At 43.9% G+C, this 12,130-nt stretch overlaps 1 protein-coding gene across 6 annotated transcripts in view; it reads left to right on the forward strand.

The window, feature by feature from the left end:
- The window catches only part of Pde6 (phosphodiesterase 6), a 388,896-nt gene extending 377,022 nt beyond the window's left edge, over positions 1-11,874 (forward strand). For all 6 annotated transcript variants that reach the window (XM_065222467.1, XM_065222466.1, XM_065222469.1 and 3 more), the window contains one exon: positions 8,818-11,874. In XM_065222467.1, coding sequence (XP_065078539.1) covers positions 8,818-9,350 — 533 coding nt within the window. In that variant the 3' untranslated portion in view covers positions 9,351-11,874. The remainder of the gene's footprint in view (positions 1-8,817) is intronic.
- Positions 11,875-12,130: the final 256 nt, after the last annotated feature.

Consider the following 12,130-nt stretch of genomic DNA (forward strand, 5'->3'; position numbering starts at 1 on the left):
GGAATGAGGGGTTCGTGGATTTTCCTATGTTTCGAGGGGTGCATCGATTAGCTTGGGACCGGAGAGGGTACCAGAACTGAGTCAAAAAGGTGAGCACGCTTCTTCGAGACCTTCTGATCTTAGAGTTACTTCTATGGTAAACTGCTATGCAACCAAAACCAGTCATACAGAGGTTATATAAATTGTTATATAACATGTATGTTGTCCGTGTCCGGGACGGACGGCGTGCTGGCAAAGGTAATCGGTTGACCATCTTCTACAGCACCATACCTTGCTGATGCAGCATGTTAACGAGAGTGGCCGAAAATCATTGGACCTACGACCCAAAGCACCCTGAATCGGGATCGGGACGACTAACCGGTCATCGTATCCGCCAAGGATCGAGAGAGAAGCAACATATTCCACCATCACGTGAGCAATTTTGTCGGCATCCCTGGTGATTATTCCGTCTACTTGAATTGCCATCCCGTGACATGGCGACACTCGTTTTGCTTTTCTAGCCGCTAGCCGCTTGGTAGCTCTTAGTGCCGTACGTTTGGTTTTGACTGCTTGTTTGGTTTTGACTGCTTGTTTGGTTTCTGCACTGAAAATGTATTTTCGTTATTTCTCTGAAAACCGTTTCGTAACAATAAATATCGTACATACAACACATCTTTCATAAATGGTACGAAACATTCGTTTTTCCTAACATCTGGCGCAATGTCAATATTACGCCTTATTCGTATAATATACAAATTCATCTTCGTACAATCAAACCAACAACTGCGCTTATTGTCTCCTAAAGTGCGGATTGTGAGTTGAAGATGGGATACTTTTTTAATATTGACCAATGCACGGAATGAGCTCACGAAAAAAATTGACGTTTGAGCGGTGCCACGTTTACTACTCGGAAAAAAATCCGTTCCCGAAAACGGGAACGGACCGTGAACTAAAAATCACGGCCAGCTATCCAGAACAAAATTTTCTCAAATATACACCGTGAACTATGGTTCACGGCTGTGGTTCACGAATATGGGAACTCTTTTTTTCCCGTGTAAAAATGAACACATGATGTAACGCTCGTGTAACTTTAGAAAAGGGCCAATCAATTTTTATTAGGTTCTGCAGCGTGACGTCACAAATGAACTCAGTGTTAATAGGCTGAACCTTTTTGACAGTTCAGTGGTACTGTTTACAAGCACTTAGTCGTTTTTTCGAAAAAAAAATTCTAAAATTTCCGAATTTTAACTTGAAAATTGTCGAGGAACAGCGCATTGCAAGGATGTTGCTCGTGAACATAGCAGAAATGTGGTTTACATCTCACTGCAGTCTGAAAAATTATCGAGAAAATCCACCCAAGAAAAAATCGACTAAGTCCACGTAAACAGTACCACTAAACTGTCATCAGATTGAGGTTAACCCCGATGGTGCAAAACCTAATAAACAGCTTGTTAGGCTCTTTTTACGCGAACCGAAGAATACCCACGCAAACCAAGAGCTTTATCGGGAAGGGAAGAATTTACCCTACCCGATGGTGTTGTCAATTGTCGGTTTGACCAATACATGCAAGCTACCATTATAATTCAAAATACTGGTCGCGGTGGTTTTATGTCAGAGGAAAAAAATACATGCAAGCAGCATAAAAGCAAACGAAATCGAATTACCGCTCCATGAGAACTTCTTATTTGCCTTTAGCCTTTCTCTTTCTCAAAGCCTATTGCGGGAAGCCTTTTCTCGATATGGGTGCATTCGTCGTCGTCTTAGAATTGGTGCGATGCGTGCTAATCCAGTCATACGTCGTGTCCGAGGCTTATCCGTCCGTTGCTCGAAAGTAAATGACAAAGCAAACGCATTTTTTTTACCGCTGCTTTTCTCCTCCATTGGTGAAATGGTGAGGGGTCAACCGAGCGATGTGCTCGCTCATGTGAGCATGCGCATTGTGTCGTGTGTTCGATTTGCGCTCTATCGTTACGTCCGTGTTTGGGATTTTTCGTTACATGTCTGAATTTTGATTTTTTTTTAATGTGACCCCCAGTATAGAAATTAAAGACGTAGTCCTACGTCTAAAAACAAATGCTACTCATAACAAGTACAGGTGTTATAATCTAAGAGGAAGAGGAGACAATAAGGAGACTTTTATGAATCAATTTTCTGTCAAACGCGAACCAGCGCCTGATTGGACGGGCGAACGTATAGACACGCGAGAATTTTTACAACAGGGAATCTATTTCCGTGTATTTTGACAGTCGACTGCGTCGTCCATAGTGAAATAGTTTTTGCATGATCGTTTCCGCGAGAGAAGAAGAACACGCCGCAGGCAAAAAGAAGCCAGTTGTCTCCTCTTCCTCTATATAATGTACTACCGTAAGCGTGCCATGATTTTCCTGATGAATTTATTATGAAGTTGTTGGCGACGCTCGTAGACGATGGTTTTCAAACAGGCATTGTGAAACATGCGATAGTATGAATCAACTACTGCCGTTCATCGCAAGTCGGTCCAATTTCCGTTTTTGTTAAAAATGAGTTGCTAATCACCCATATTTTCATAATACTGGATGAACTCGACAACTTTATTTTGAAAAAGTTTCGGAAAACAGCCAAACTAGTTGTCCCATCTCATTAGAAGCAATGGTACGAAGCAGTGCAGGCTTGCAATTGCTCATTACAGCAAAAATGTTATTATTCGGAATTATCAAACTATTATATATTAAAACGATATTTTCTATTTGTAAGATGCAGGAACAGGAAGTAAAGCTTGTGTAAATGTATACACATAAAACCTGTCCATTTCGTTTCCTGAGTGTCACAATTAGCGATTATCTATAACAACAGACCAACAGACATAACGCTGGCAATTTGTTCATCGAACATGTATTTAACGGCCAAAATAAATGTTTTTAGTTGGTAGTACCACAGCCTGTAGCGCGCACAGTCAAAAATGCTTGCGTTTGACGTTTACACACTACCGCCATCTGTTCAGCGTAAGGCCTGTACTCGAAAAAAAAACGCACCAGACAAAAGTGTTCGCCAAAAATTTGTTTTAAGTCGGATTTTCTTGAAACTTTCAGGGAATGAAGTAATACATATGGATTATGTTTCGACATAATTACTTTATTCAATTTCCTTTCCATCGCTGAAAGCCCACACCTTTCCCTTAAGACCCCTCATTACATTTTGTGCAATGGTGGAGCCGACCTTTTTGATCACTTTTATCCATTCTTTCTTCAACTCCAGCTCGTCTTTAAACACCTTGGCGATTTTCGAACTTTGGCCTTCATTATGGCCCAAAATCTTTCCACCGGACGAATCTCTGGTGAATTTGGGGGGTTGGCGGTTTTTGGTACAAAAACAACGTTATTGTCTCTGTACCAATCCAACGTCGATCGCTCGTAAGGGCATGATGCCAGGTCCGGCCAAAATAATGTCTCGCCTACGTGGGACCGCAGGAAGGGAAACAGACGCTTCTGGAGGCACTCGGTGCGGCAAATTTCGCTGTTGATGGTACCCATTGTCACAGAGAACAGACGTTGAAGCTCGGTCAGAAACTTGTGTAAAATAAGTGGGAACGACTTGAGCCTGGAAAAATAAACGAATTATTAAAAAAAAAAAAAAAAAAAAGTGGGAACGTCGCCGTTACGTGGTGTTAGCATCTCCTGATTTTTCTCTATAAATTTTCCACTTTCGACCAATTTGGCGCTAGTATCGATAAATTTTCTGTTGAAAATTGCCACTTGGCGCTACTAGCACTTAGTGTCTAGTGTAATTTGTGCAACGCCAGCGCCATCATGTTGTCAAAGAGGATTTTTAAGTGGGGAAGTCGCCGTTAATGGCGCAGAAGTCAAATAGGAATCCTTACACAAGTTTTTAGAGTAATTTTGTTCCAGCCTCCATGTCTGTTCTCTGTGCCATTGTGATGTACGGTTTACTCAGTTTACCGCATTGGCATATGACCTGCCAGAGCAAGTATTTTTTGGCGAACTTGTCCACTTTCTCTTTCCTTATGTCTTCCGGAACATCAAACCGTGATTTGGCAACGTAGAACTCCAGCCCCGGTATTTGTTTTGCGTTTGCCTTGATGCAGGTTTCGTCATCCATAACCACACACATCGGTTTCGTTAACCACTATCGATACAGCTTCCTTGCGCGGGATTTGGCCGCCGTGTTTTGTTGATCACGCCGGTTCGGTGCCTTTCGGACCTTGAATACACGAAGCCCAGCTCGTTTCATGGTTTGCTGAACGAACCAGGCGGAACACTTCGCCTTCAGAGCCGCGTCGCGAATCGAAAAGTTCGGATTACGTTTGAAATAATCCAACACCTTCCGGGCCTTCACAGGGTCAGCTGTCTTCGATTTTCTTCCACTTCCTGCCCACCGCTCGGTCGTCTGGGACTCCTTAAGCGATTTTACCACCCGAGACACAGTTGTATGGGTGATTCCCAGTTGTCTTCCAATCCATCTCATGGTCGCAGTCGGATTTTCCATGACGGCCCACAAAATTCTCCGGCGATTTTCTTCTTGTTCCGATGACATCTCAATAACCACTGAACCGATTGTTATGAAATTTTGCGCATGTAAAAAATTCACTCCAAACTAGTAATACTCAGATTTTCATCAATTTTTACCCACGGATAAAAAAGTTACACACGGATAAAAATGGTGCATTTTTTTCGAGTACAAGCCTTACTACCCATCACAGTATACTCAACAGATGGCGGTAGTGTTTTAGTGACGATGTTTTATATTGAAGAAGGAGAAGAAACTATTTGAAAGGCTCAATCGCGTTAGCTTTACGGAGCCTTCAATCATTTTTTTTTTTTCTTCTTTATTAGAGAGATTTTTAGCCTAAGGCTAGTTCATCTCTTTTAAAAATTACAAAAAAGAATTGGGACCTCAAAAGGAGGATCCCAATCTTAGCAAGTGGGCATTTAGCTTAATTATATAAAATATTGTAAAAACACTACCAAAAGGGCCAACGAATTCAAAAGCACAAACAGAAAACACTCAAATGTTGTAAGCCGTGACGTTGTTGACCTCTTGCAGGGCAATCACCAGGGGGGACGCACCGCTGCAGAGGAGTTCCAACTCCGCCAAGTGGAGAAAGTAGCCGCTGATATTCCATTGGAGCATAAGATTCACCGGAACCGGTAGGGCGGGGGTAGGAAACCCCCGCTCCGATCCGCTGGTTGAAGGTCGTTCGATTGAGTGGTGATGGCTCATTGCGTAGTAACTGGAATTTGGGGGTCTTCCAGTTGGACTTGCTGCGGCAGAACTTTGTGCCGAATGAGACGGATCCCCACCAGGGGCAGGTGGAGTCGTTCCACCCACCCGGGGCAGGGGCGTCCCAACGGTGGTGAAGAAATCTATCGTTGTATTTGAGCTTGGAACTATGTTTGAGGGTGAGCTACTGGTTTGGGACTTGAATCCCTCTTTGTCCTTCGGGGAATGGGAACAACTGCCCTTATCCGTCCCGATATTATGCTGTGCCTTGAATCCCGCGTTGTCCGAAGGGGAATGGGGGCCGAGGCCGCCCTTGTCCGTCCCTCTTCCAGGTTCGCCGCAGCGCCGGGGGGTTGTCGCCGGTTCCGGTGTGGAGAAGACGTCCGCACCGACGGGTCCCCGGCTACTGTGGGCTAGTACTGGGTTCTTCGCTATTTGCATCTTTGTCCGAGGGTCCCAGAGGTTACCCGACAGTTCCGGTTGGGGTATATCTTCCGCACTGCCGGTGCCCTGAGTACCCACGGCACGGATATTTTCATTCGGTTGGCTCGGACACCGAGGGGGGTCCGAAGATTCCGGTTGGGGTAAGACTTCCGGTTCGACGGTGCCCCGGCTATCCGAGGCCAAGCGCGAACCAGTTGCTTGGTGGGTGGTGGTGGCTGGTGTTGGTAACGAAAAAGAAGAGTAGTCCGCGTCCATGGCGTGGTCGGTTGCCGGAGGGTGTGTGGGGGGACTTAGAGGCTAGTTGGTTTTGGTTTTGCCTGCTATTTTGCCACTCCTTCCAGTTTGCGTGGGCGTTATCTTCGTGAGGATCGCCTTTTGCACTTTGGAAGCTGGGGCATTTCGGGGGGAGGGGGTGGTTGGGTGGGTCGACGAGCTTTATGGGTCTTTTGGCCGATTGGGGGGTTGAAAGGGATTTCAACGAGTGTTGTGGCATAGGGGTGTCGGGTTTCTGGCTATGTTTTGTGTAGGGGCTGGTTTCAGGGGTGAGGGTTGTGTTCGCATCGGATTCCGATGAGGTCGAGAAGTCTCTAGACACAGCGATGACTTCTTCTTCGGCCTCCTCGTACTCGTTCGTGGTGGGGGGTTTTTCAGAGCTGATTAGGGGGAATGGTTGGGGGAGCAGTTGGGGTTGAACAAGGCTTTTTGCTGGTTGGTTGGTACGGGCTACGACGACTGGTGTTTGAACGGCGGGTTGTTGAGGTTGGTTGCTTTGGGTTTTGACGACTGTTTCGAGCTCGTTCATCCTTTGTTGCGTGTTTGCAAGAACGGTCACCACTTCTTTCATCATGTGTTCGAAGTGGGCCGCTTGCGCCTTCAACATCTCTTGAAACGCATTGATGGGTGCTTCGGTTGGTGTCGGAGTCGTGTTGATGGGTACGGGTGCGGGGTTGCTAGTGCCGGCCATCTGCAGTGCAGCTTGCAGCTGCGCGATGACGGCGTCCTTTTCGCGAACCATGTTGGCCAGTCCTTCAATTCGCTTTTCCATCTCGGCGAGGGCACTTTGCGTCCCTTCGTTCGTCACATTTGCATAGGAGTTACTGCTGTTACACCGTTCAAACAAGTTTCGCGCTTCCGGGTACGAAATCCCACGGTCAACCTTGATCCGTTGGATCTCGTTCTCCCTCTGGTAAGCGGGGCATGATCGGTGCCGCAGCGAGTGCTGGTCGGTGTCGCAACGGGTACAGTAGGCCGGGTTGCTGTATCAACCGGGTGATCTCCTGAACAGTTCCCGCATACGGGTTTCCCCACGCGACATCGTAGCTTTGTATGGCCGAAGGCCCAGCAGTTGAAACACTGCATGGGCGACGGGTAGTACGGGCGTGTCTTGCAGCGGGAGTAGCCTACATAAAGGTACTCGGGCGCGCATGTGCCATGGCAAGTGATGATGATCGAGGCTGTATTGACTATTCCCTTGGCATCTTTTCTGGTGATTCTTCTGATCTCCTTGACCCCCTGCTCCCCCAGGTCTGACATCAGATCCCCATCGCTCTTCTCAACAGAATCCCGGCAGGTAATGACACATCGGGTCGTGTTGAGGAAGGGATGCGGTATCACCTCAACTTCAAAGCCATTTGTTAGTTGCTTCATCTGTAGGAGACTCCGATAGTGATCGGCGCTCCTAACCTTCAGGGCGTAGGTGGCCCCTTGGGATTCAGGGAACCCACCCTCGATTTTTGCGTTTAAATGCGCAGTTACCGATTTCCGTATCAACACGGGGAACTTTGGTAACGGACGCCTTGTTTTACCGTCCTGCTGTACCAGCCCCTGTAGCCTCAGAATTCGAACTTCCCCGTGCTTGCCCTCCGGGTCCATAAAAAACGGTAACCTCGGTCCATTCGGGTCTATTCCCGGGGGGGGGGATCCCCAGCCTTCAATCAATTTTTCATTGTTTGTAACAAAATTCACTTAATTCTATGTCTATTAGGAGCGAATTTTCGCGGCTTACCCGAGGTTAGAGGGGTACATTGTCGATGAATAGAATCAGTGGAGGAGCTTGGGGTGGTTCCGTGTTCGGTAAATTTGACCGAAATCAGAACAGCTGAACGTTCGGTAAAACTTTGACCTTCATTTTAAAGGCTATTGAATTTGAAAATAATTTGAAAACATGTTTAACCTTGTTTAAATGATCAAATCTTGTCAATTTAGTGGAGATTTTGTTTCAAAGTAGCAAATTAATTTAATTGCATAAATTTTACCGAACAGTTCAGCTGTTCAGATTTCGGTTAAAATTACCGAAGTCGGCGATAATTTCTAAGTGTGTGGGAATATCAGGAAAATTGCTGGATCTGCTGCTCTCTGGATTCCGACTTTCGCAAAATTGTCTTCCAATATATCTTAGAAATTTTATTCCAACGTCTCCTGGAAGTTTATTTAATTTTCTACCGGATATCTATCGAATTCTCCGAGAAGTTTCTATCGTCTTCCTCTGGAAGTTTCTCCATAAGCTATTCTCCGTAGGTTTTTTTTTCCGACGTCAATTGGAAGGTTTTTCCGAGCTTCTTCTGGCATCCCCTGGGAATTGATACTCCTGCAGTTAGCTCCTGCTTTCTGAAACTTTTCTTGCCTCATCCAAATGTGTCCTCCAAATTATCCCCAGTAGCTTGTCTTAGCAGTTCCGTGGATATTTTTATGACTTTTCTTAGAACCTCCTTCAAATTTCCTCCAAGAGAACTTCTTTCTTCTGGAAGATATATCTAATTCCTTCAGAAGCTAGTTCAAACATTCCCCAAAAATTCCTTCAGACTTCTACTGGAAGTATATTTTGCGTTCTTAGTACAAAAGATTAAATTTTCACCTTCAAAAACAGCAAAAGTATAAAATTAATATAAATAGTAAATACCGACACCGATAAGCTTAAGAACAATTTGACAACGCTGGAAGTAAGTCCCCAAGCAGTAGATGAAATACGCGTTTTTAATCGTTAATACCATTACCGTTAGTTATTTCCTCCAGAAACAACGCCACCTCCGCCACAACCACCGCATGCATGTTTCAATCACAACACACGTATGATCCCAATTTTTGTGGTAACCTTCGTCCGTTGTATGGAACGATCCACCCTCATCTACCGGTCTAATGCACACGCACTATCCCACCCTTCGTTCTCTGCATCCACAGCTGGAAAAGAGGCCCTGGCCGACATCGAATTCACCGTCACGACGCTAAACTGTGCCCACCCAGAGGACAAGACTGACACGACACCGGTCCACGAGCGGAAGCCCCGCTTCAGCAGTCTCCGCAAAACCGGTGCCCTCGGGAAAGCCGTCCGTAACAAACTGTCCAAATCGGTCTACAATAGTCAAACCGCCATCGGAAATACCGGCGGCACTGGACCTCCGTCCTCCGGGGATCGACCCTCATCCGGTGTAACGAATTCTTCCGTCAGCTCAAAGTCGCAGGACGACGAACGGCAGTCTACCGAAGGTGGTCATACCGGAGGGGATGGTGGAGATGACAATCACCATCATCACCATTATTATCATCACCATCAGCATACTCCGGTGACTGGCAACACGACACCCGGTTCAGTGGGTAATCACAGCATTGCAACGCCAACCGCCAGCCCCGGCGAGTCGGATGTGATCAAGGCATCCTCAACGGCCGTCGTCAAACCGGTCAAGAAACGCTCCAAGCTGTGTATGCTTTTGTGACCGAAGTATTACGAGGGGGACTCCTCAAGCAACAACAACAACAGCCACGGAAACAAGGAAAATTCGGTCTAGGTCCAACCGTGTTGTTAGGTCCGCAGACCGCCGCCGTTTAGCTGTGTTTCCATATTAGATATGTGTAGCTGTGTTTTTGCTGGGATAGGTATTTACTATAATAGTACGACTATGTATGAATCAAAAGAGCACATATTTAAACAAACGCAGCAATGTAACTCGAGAACCCCAAAAAAAAACAGAAAAGGATGTGTATGATGTGTCGTTCGTAGAATCGCACAGAAGTACCTAGATGTCAATCAAACAGATCCACATTTTTGGAGGAATGTATTTTATATACATGTTTAACAAAAGACGGAAGAGAAGCATCCTCTTGCTGAGCAGCTTGGACTTCATCTAGCTAACTATAACTTTCTGAATGCAATATCTAGTTTTTAATGGAAGATCAAAACTTAACTCTAACCAATTCTCTTTTCGCAAAATCTTTGTAAAATAGGAACAATCTTAAACGGTGCTTTCTCGACTTAGTAGTAGAGTAGACTAACTTTTAACACACCCTTCAAATGCTGAAGGCAGCTAGGTGATAAGTTCTGAACGTAAAGCTCTCCAACACCATTCACAAACTCCTGTGGTACTTATGGTTCTTAGGTTTTAATCGCTACCAAGAGTAACCCTTAGGCACGTCAATTTACAATGTTACCTTTACACATACCCACACCAAATAGAAGCTGTTGCAAATCCAAAACAAAAATAATAACCAACTAACTAAGAACAACGCTCCTCGAAATGAAAGTGATTTGTGTTGAACGCAGGCAAACAAACTGATCTTGAACGTTATACTAGTCATTTAGGTTTAGTAGGAGATTTTAGGCTAAGTGCGGCGACTAAGACGACGTGAAAATGTATGGTAAATTTTATATTGTTCGGCTTTATGCGACTGTTGACTTTCACAACAGAATTCCCTAAACCCACCCCCCCTCATTGTGAAATGAAATATAGTGATGTTCAATAAAATTAAAAAATATAGATACCTAGCTGCTTTTCCGGTGACTTGTGTTCGCAACACTCGAGCCCTGAATGAAAAGTCCTTTATTTACGTAAAGTTCTATGTTCCCGAAGTTCATGTTTCGTTGTATTTTGTAGTTGATTGTTATTGCATTGTTGTCTAGTTTAAAATCTATATTGCAGTTATAAAGTTACTAATACACTGGTGGAAATTAATATAAGGATACTTTAATAAAAATGGTTCCTCCTAATTTTAAGAACCACATAAAATCTTAATTGTATTTAGAAGCCAATAACAGAAACAATCAATAGGGGTAACAAATGGATATGTGATTTCCTGTATCGGAAATAAAGATAAGAACGCCATACTGAAATGCATGAGAAATTGGTGATACTTTTAGCATGATTCAGTCAAAAATGATTGTGACACCAAAATAATCAAAGAGTTGTTTCGAATAATAATTGAACTTGATTTTTGCACAGTTTTACGGAGATACAATCAGCAGACGTTCCTTAAATACACGAACATCATTTCTCTGATTCTGAAAATTTGAAAGTGTCCTCATATTAATTTCCACCACTGTTTACCTCACGATCATTTTAGCTTTTCTATCAATCAAATATACTGCTAGTGACTGTTTTGTGACAATAATCAATCAAAACTTACGAGCAATTTTATTTCAGTGATAAATCCTTGTTTATTCCTCTACATTTAAAATTCAGTAAAATTATAATGGTAACCCATGTGATTTTCATTTTGTGCATCTTAAGACATATTTTTGAATCATTGGGTGCTGCACCACTGCGTCCTACTTCACTTCACTTCGTCATATTCCGTCTTCTAGTCGGCCTTTAATGGTTATTCCAATATTTATCTTCACCAACCATAAACTTGGCTGAATGATTGAGGATAAATTTGGCTCTTTTCGAAGACAATAAATCAACTCTTCCATTTTCTCATACGAACGCTATGGGACAAGTACAATCGCGTCAACTGCAGCTCAAAGGTTAATGCTTCGAACGCATTTGATAGCGAAGATTATATCCTCAGAAGAAGGGTTTGTGTATTTGCTCATTTTTCCATGCGTTGCTTCCACCTTCATTCAAGCGCAGCGCCACTGTATCTGTCGCTTGGATTCTGGCAATGTTGCCAGTCTGCTTGATTTGTTGTCTTCGCTTTTTTTCAATTACGATAACATTTCTCCGCAGACAAACAGACGTAAGCTTTTCTCCTCAATCGTCACCCAGCGGAAATTCACTCGTTTGGAGCTCGTTAGTTGGGCCTCCGCTGATAGGGGCATGGATTCCAATTCCCAATTTGGTTCTTTCATTTTAAAAACAGTTTCAGTTTTTATAGTTCATCTGAAAGAGCTTCGTTTTCTGACCACAACGACATTTTTGTCGAACCCATAGACTTTCATCTCGATTTTTAAATCAAGATCTATAGAAAAATAATAACTACACTGTTTGACACTAAACTAACAAATTGGCTGTTCCCCCTCTTACAAAGTGCCACCACTAAGATGGTGATTTTTGCTAATGTAATCATACTCAGTGTAGAGTCGGTGTATAATGAGTCACGCCAAGAGAAAAACAGTTGAACTCGCATCACGGTTTTCGAAAGATTCCCTTTCTTTTAACTTGGCAACAGAGGACTTCTGCATCAACTTCAATGACTTCTAGCGAGGAAAAAAATTAACAGCTGTAGTAAATCATTATATCAGTGATTTTGTCGAATTATCTTAAGGAAAAATAGTAGAAAT

The sequence above is a fragment of the Ochlerotatus camptorhynchus genome, unplaced genomic scaffold, assembly GCF_037179485.1.
Source record: "Ochlerotatus camptorhynchus isolate MF236.1 unplaced genomic scaffold, CSIRO-AGI_Acam_v1.1 ptg000170l, whole genome shotgun sequence".
NCBI lineage: Eukaryota > Metazoa > Arthropoda > Insecta > Diptera > Culicidae > Ochlerotatus > Ochlerotatus camptorhynchus.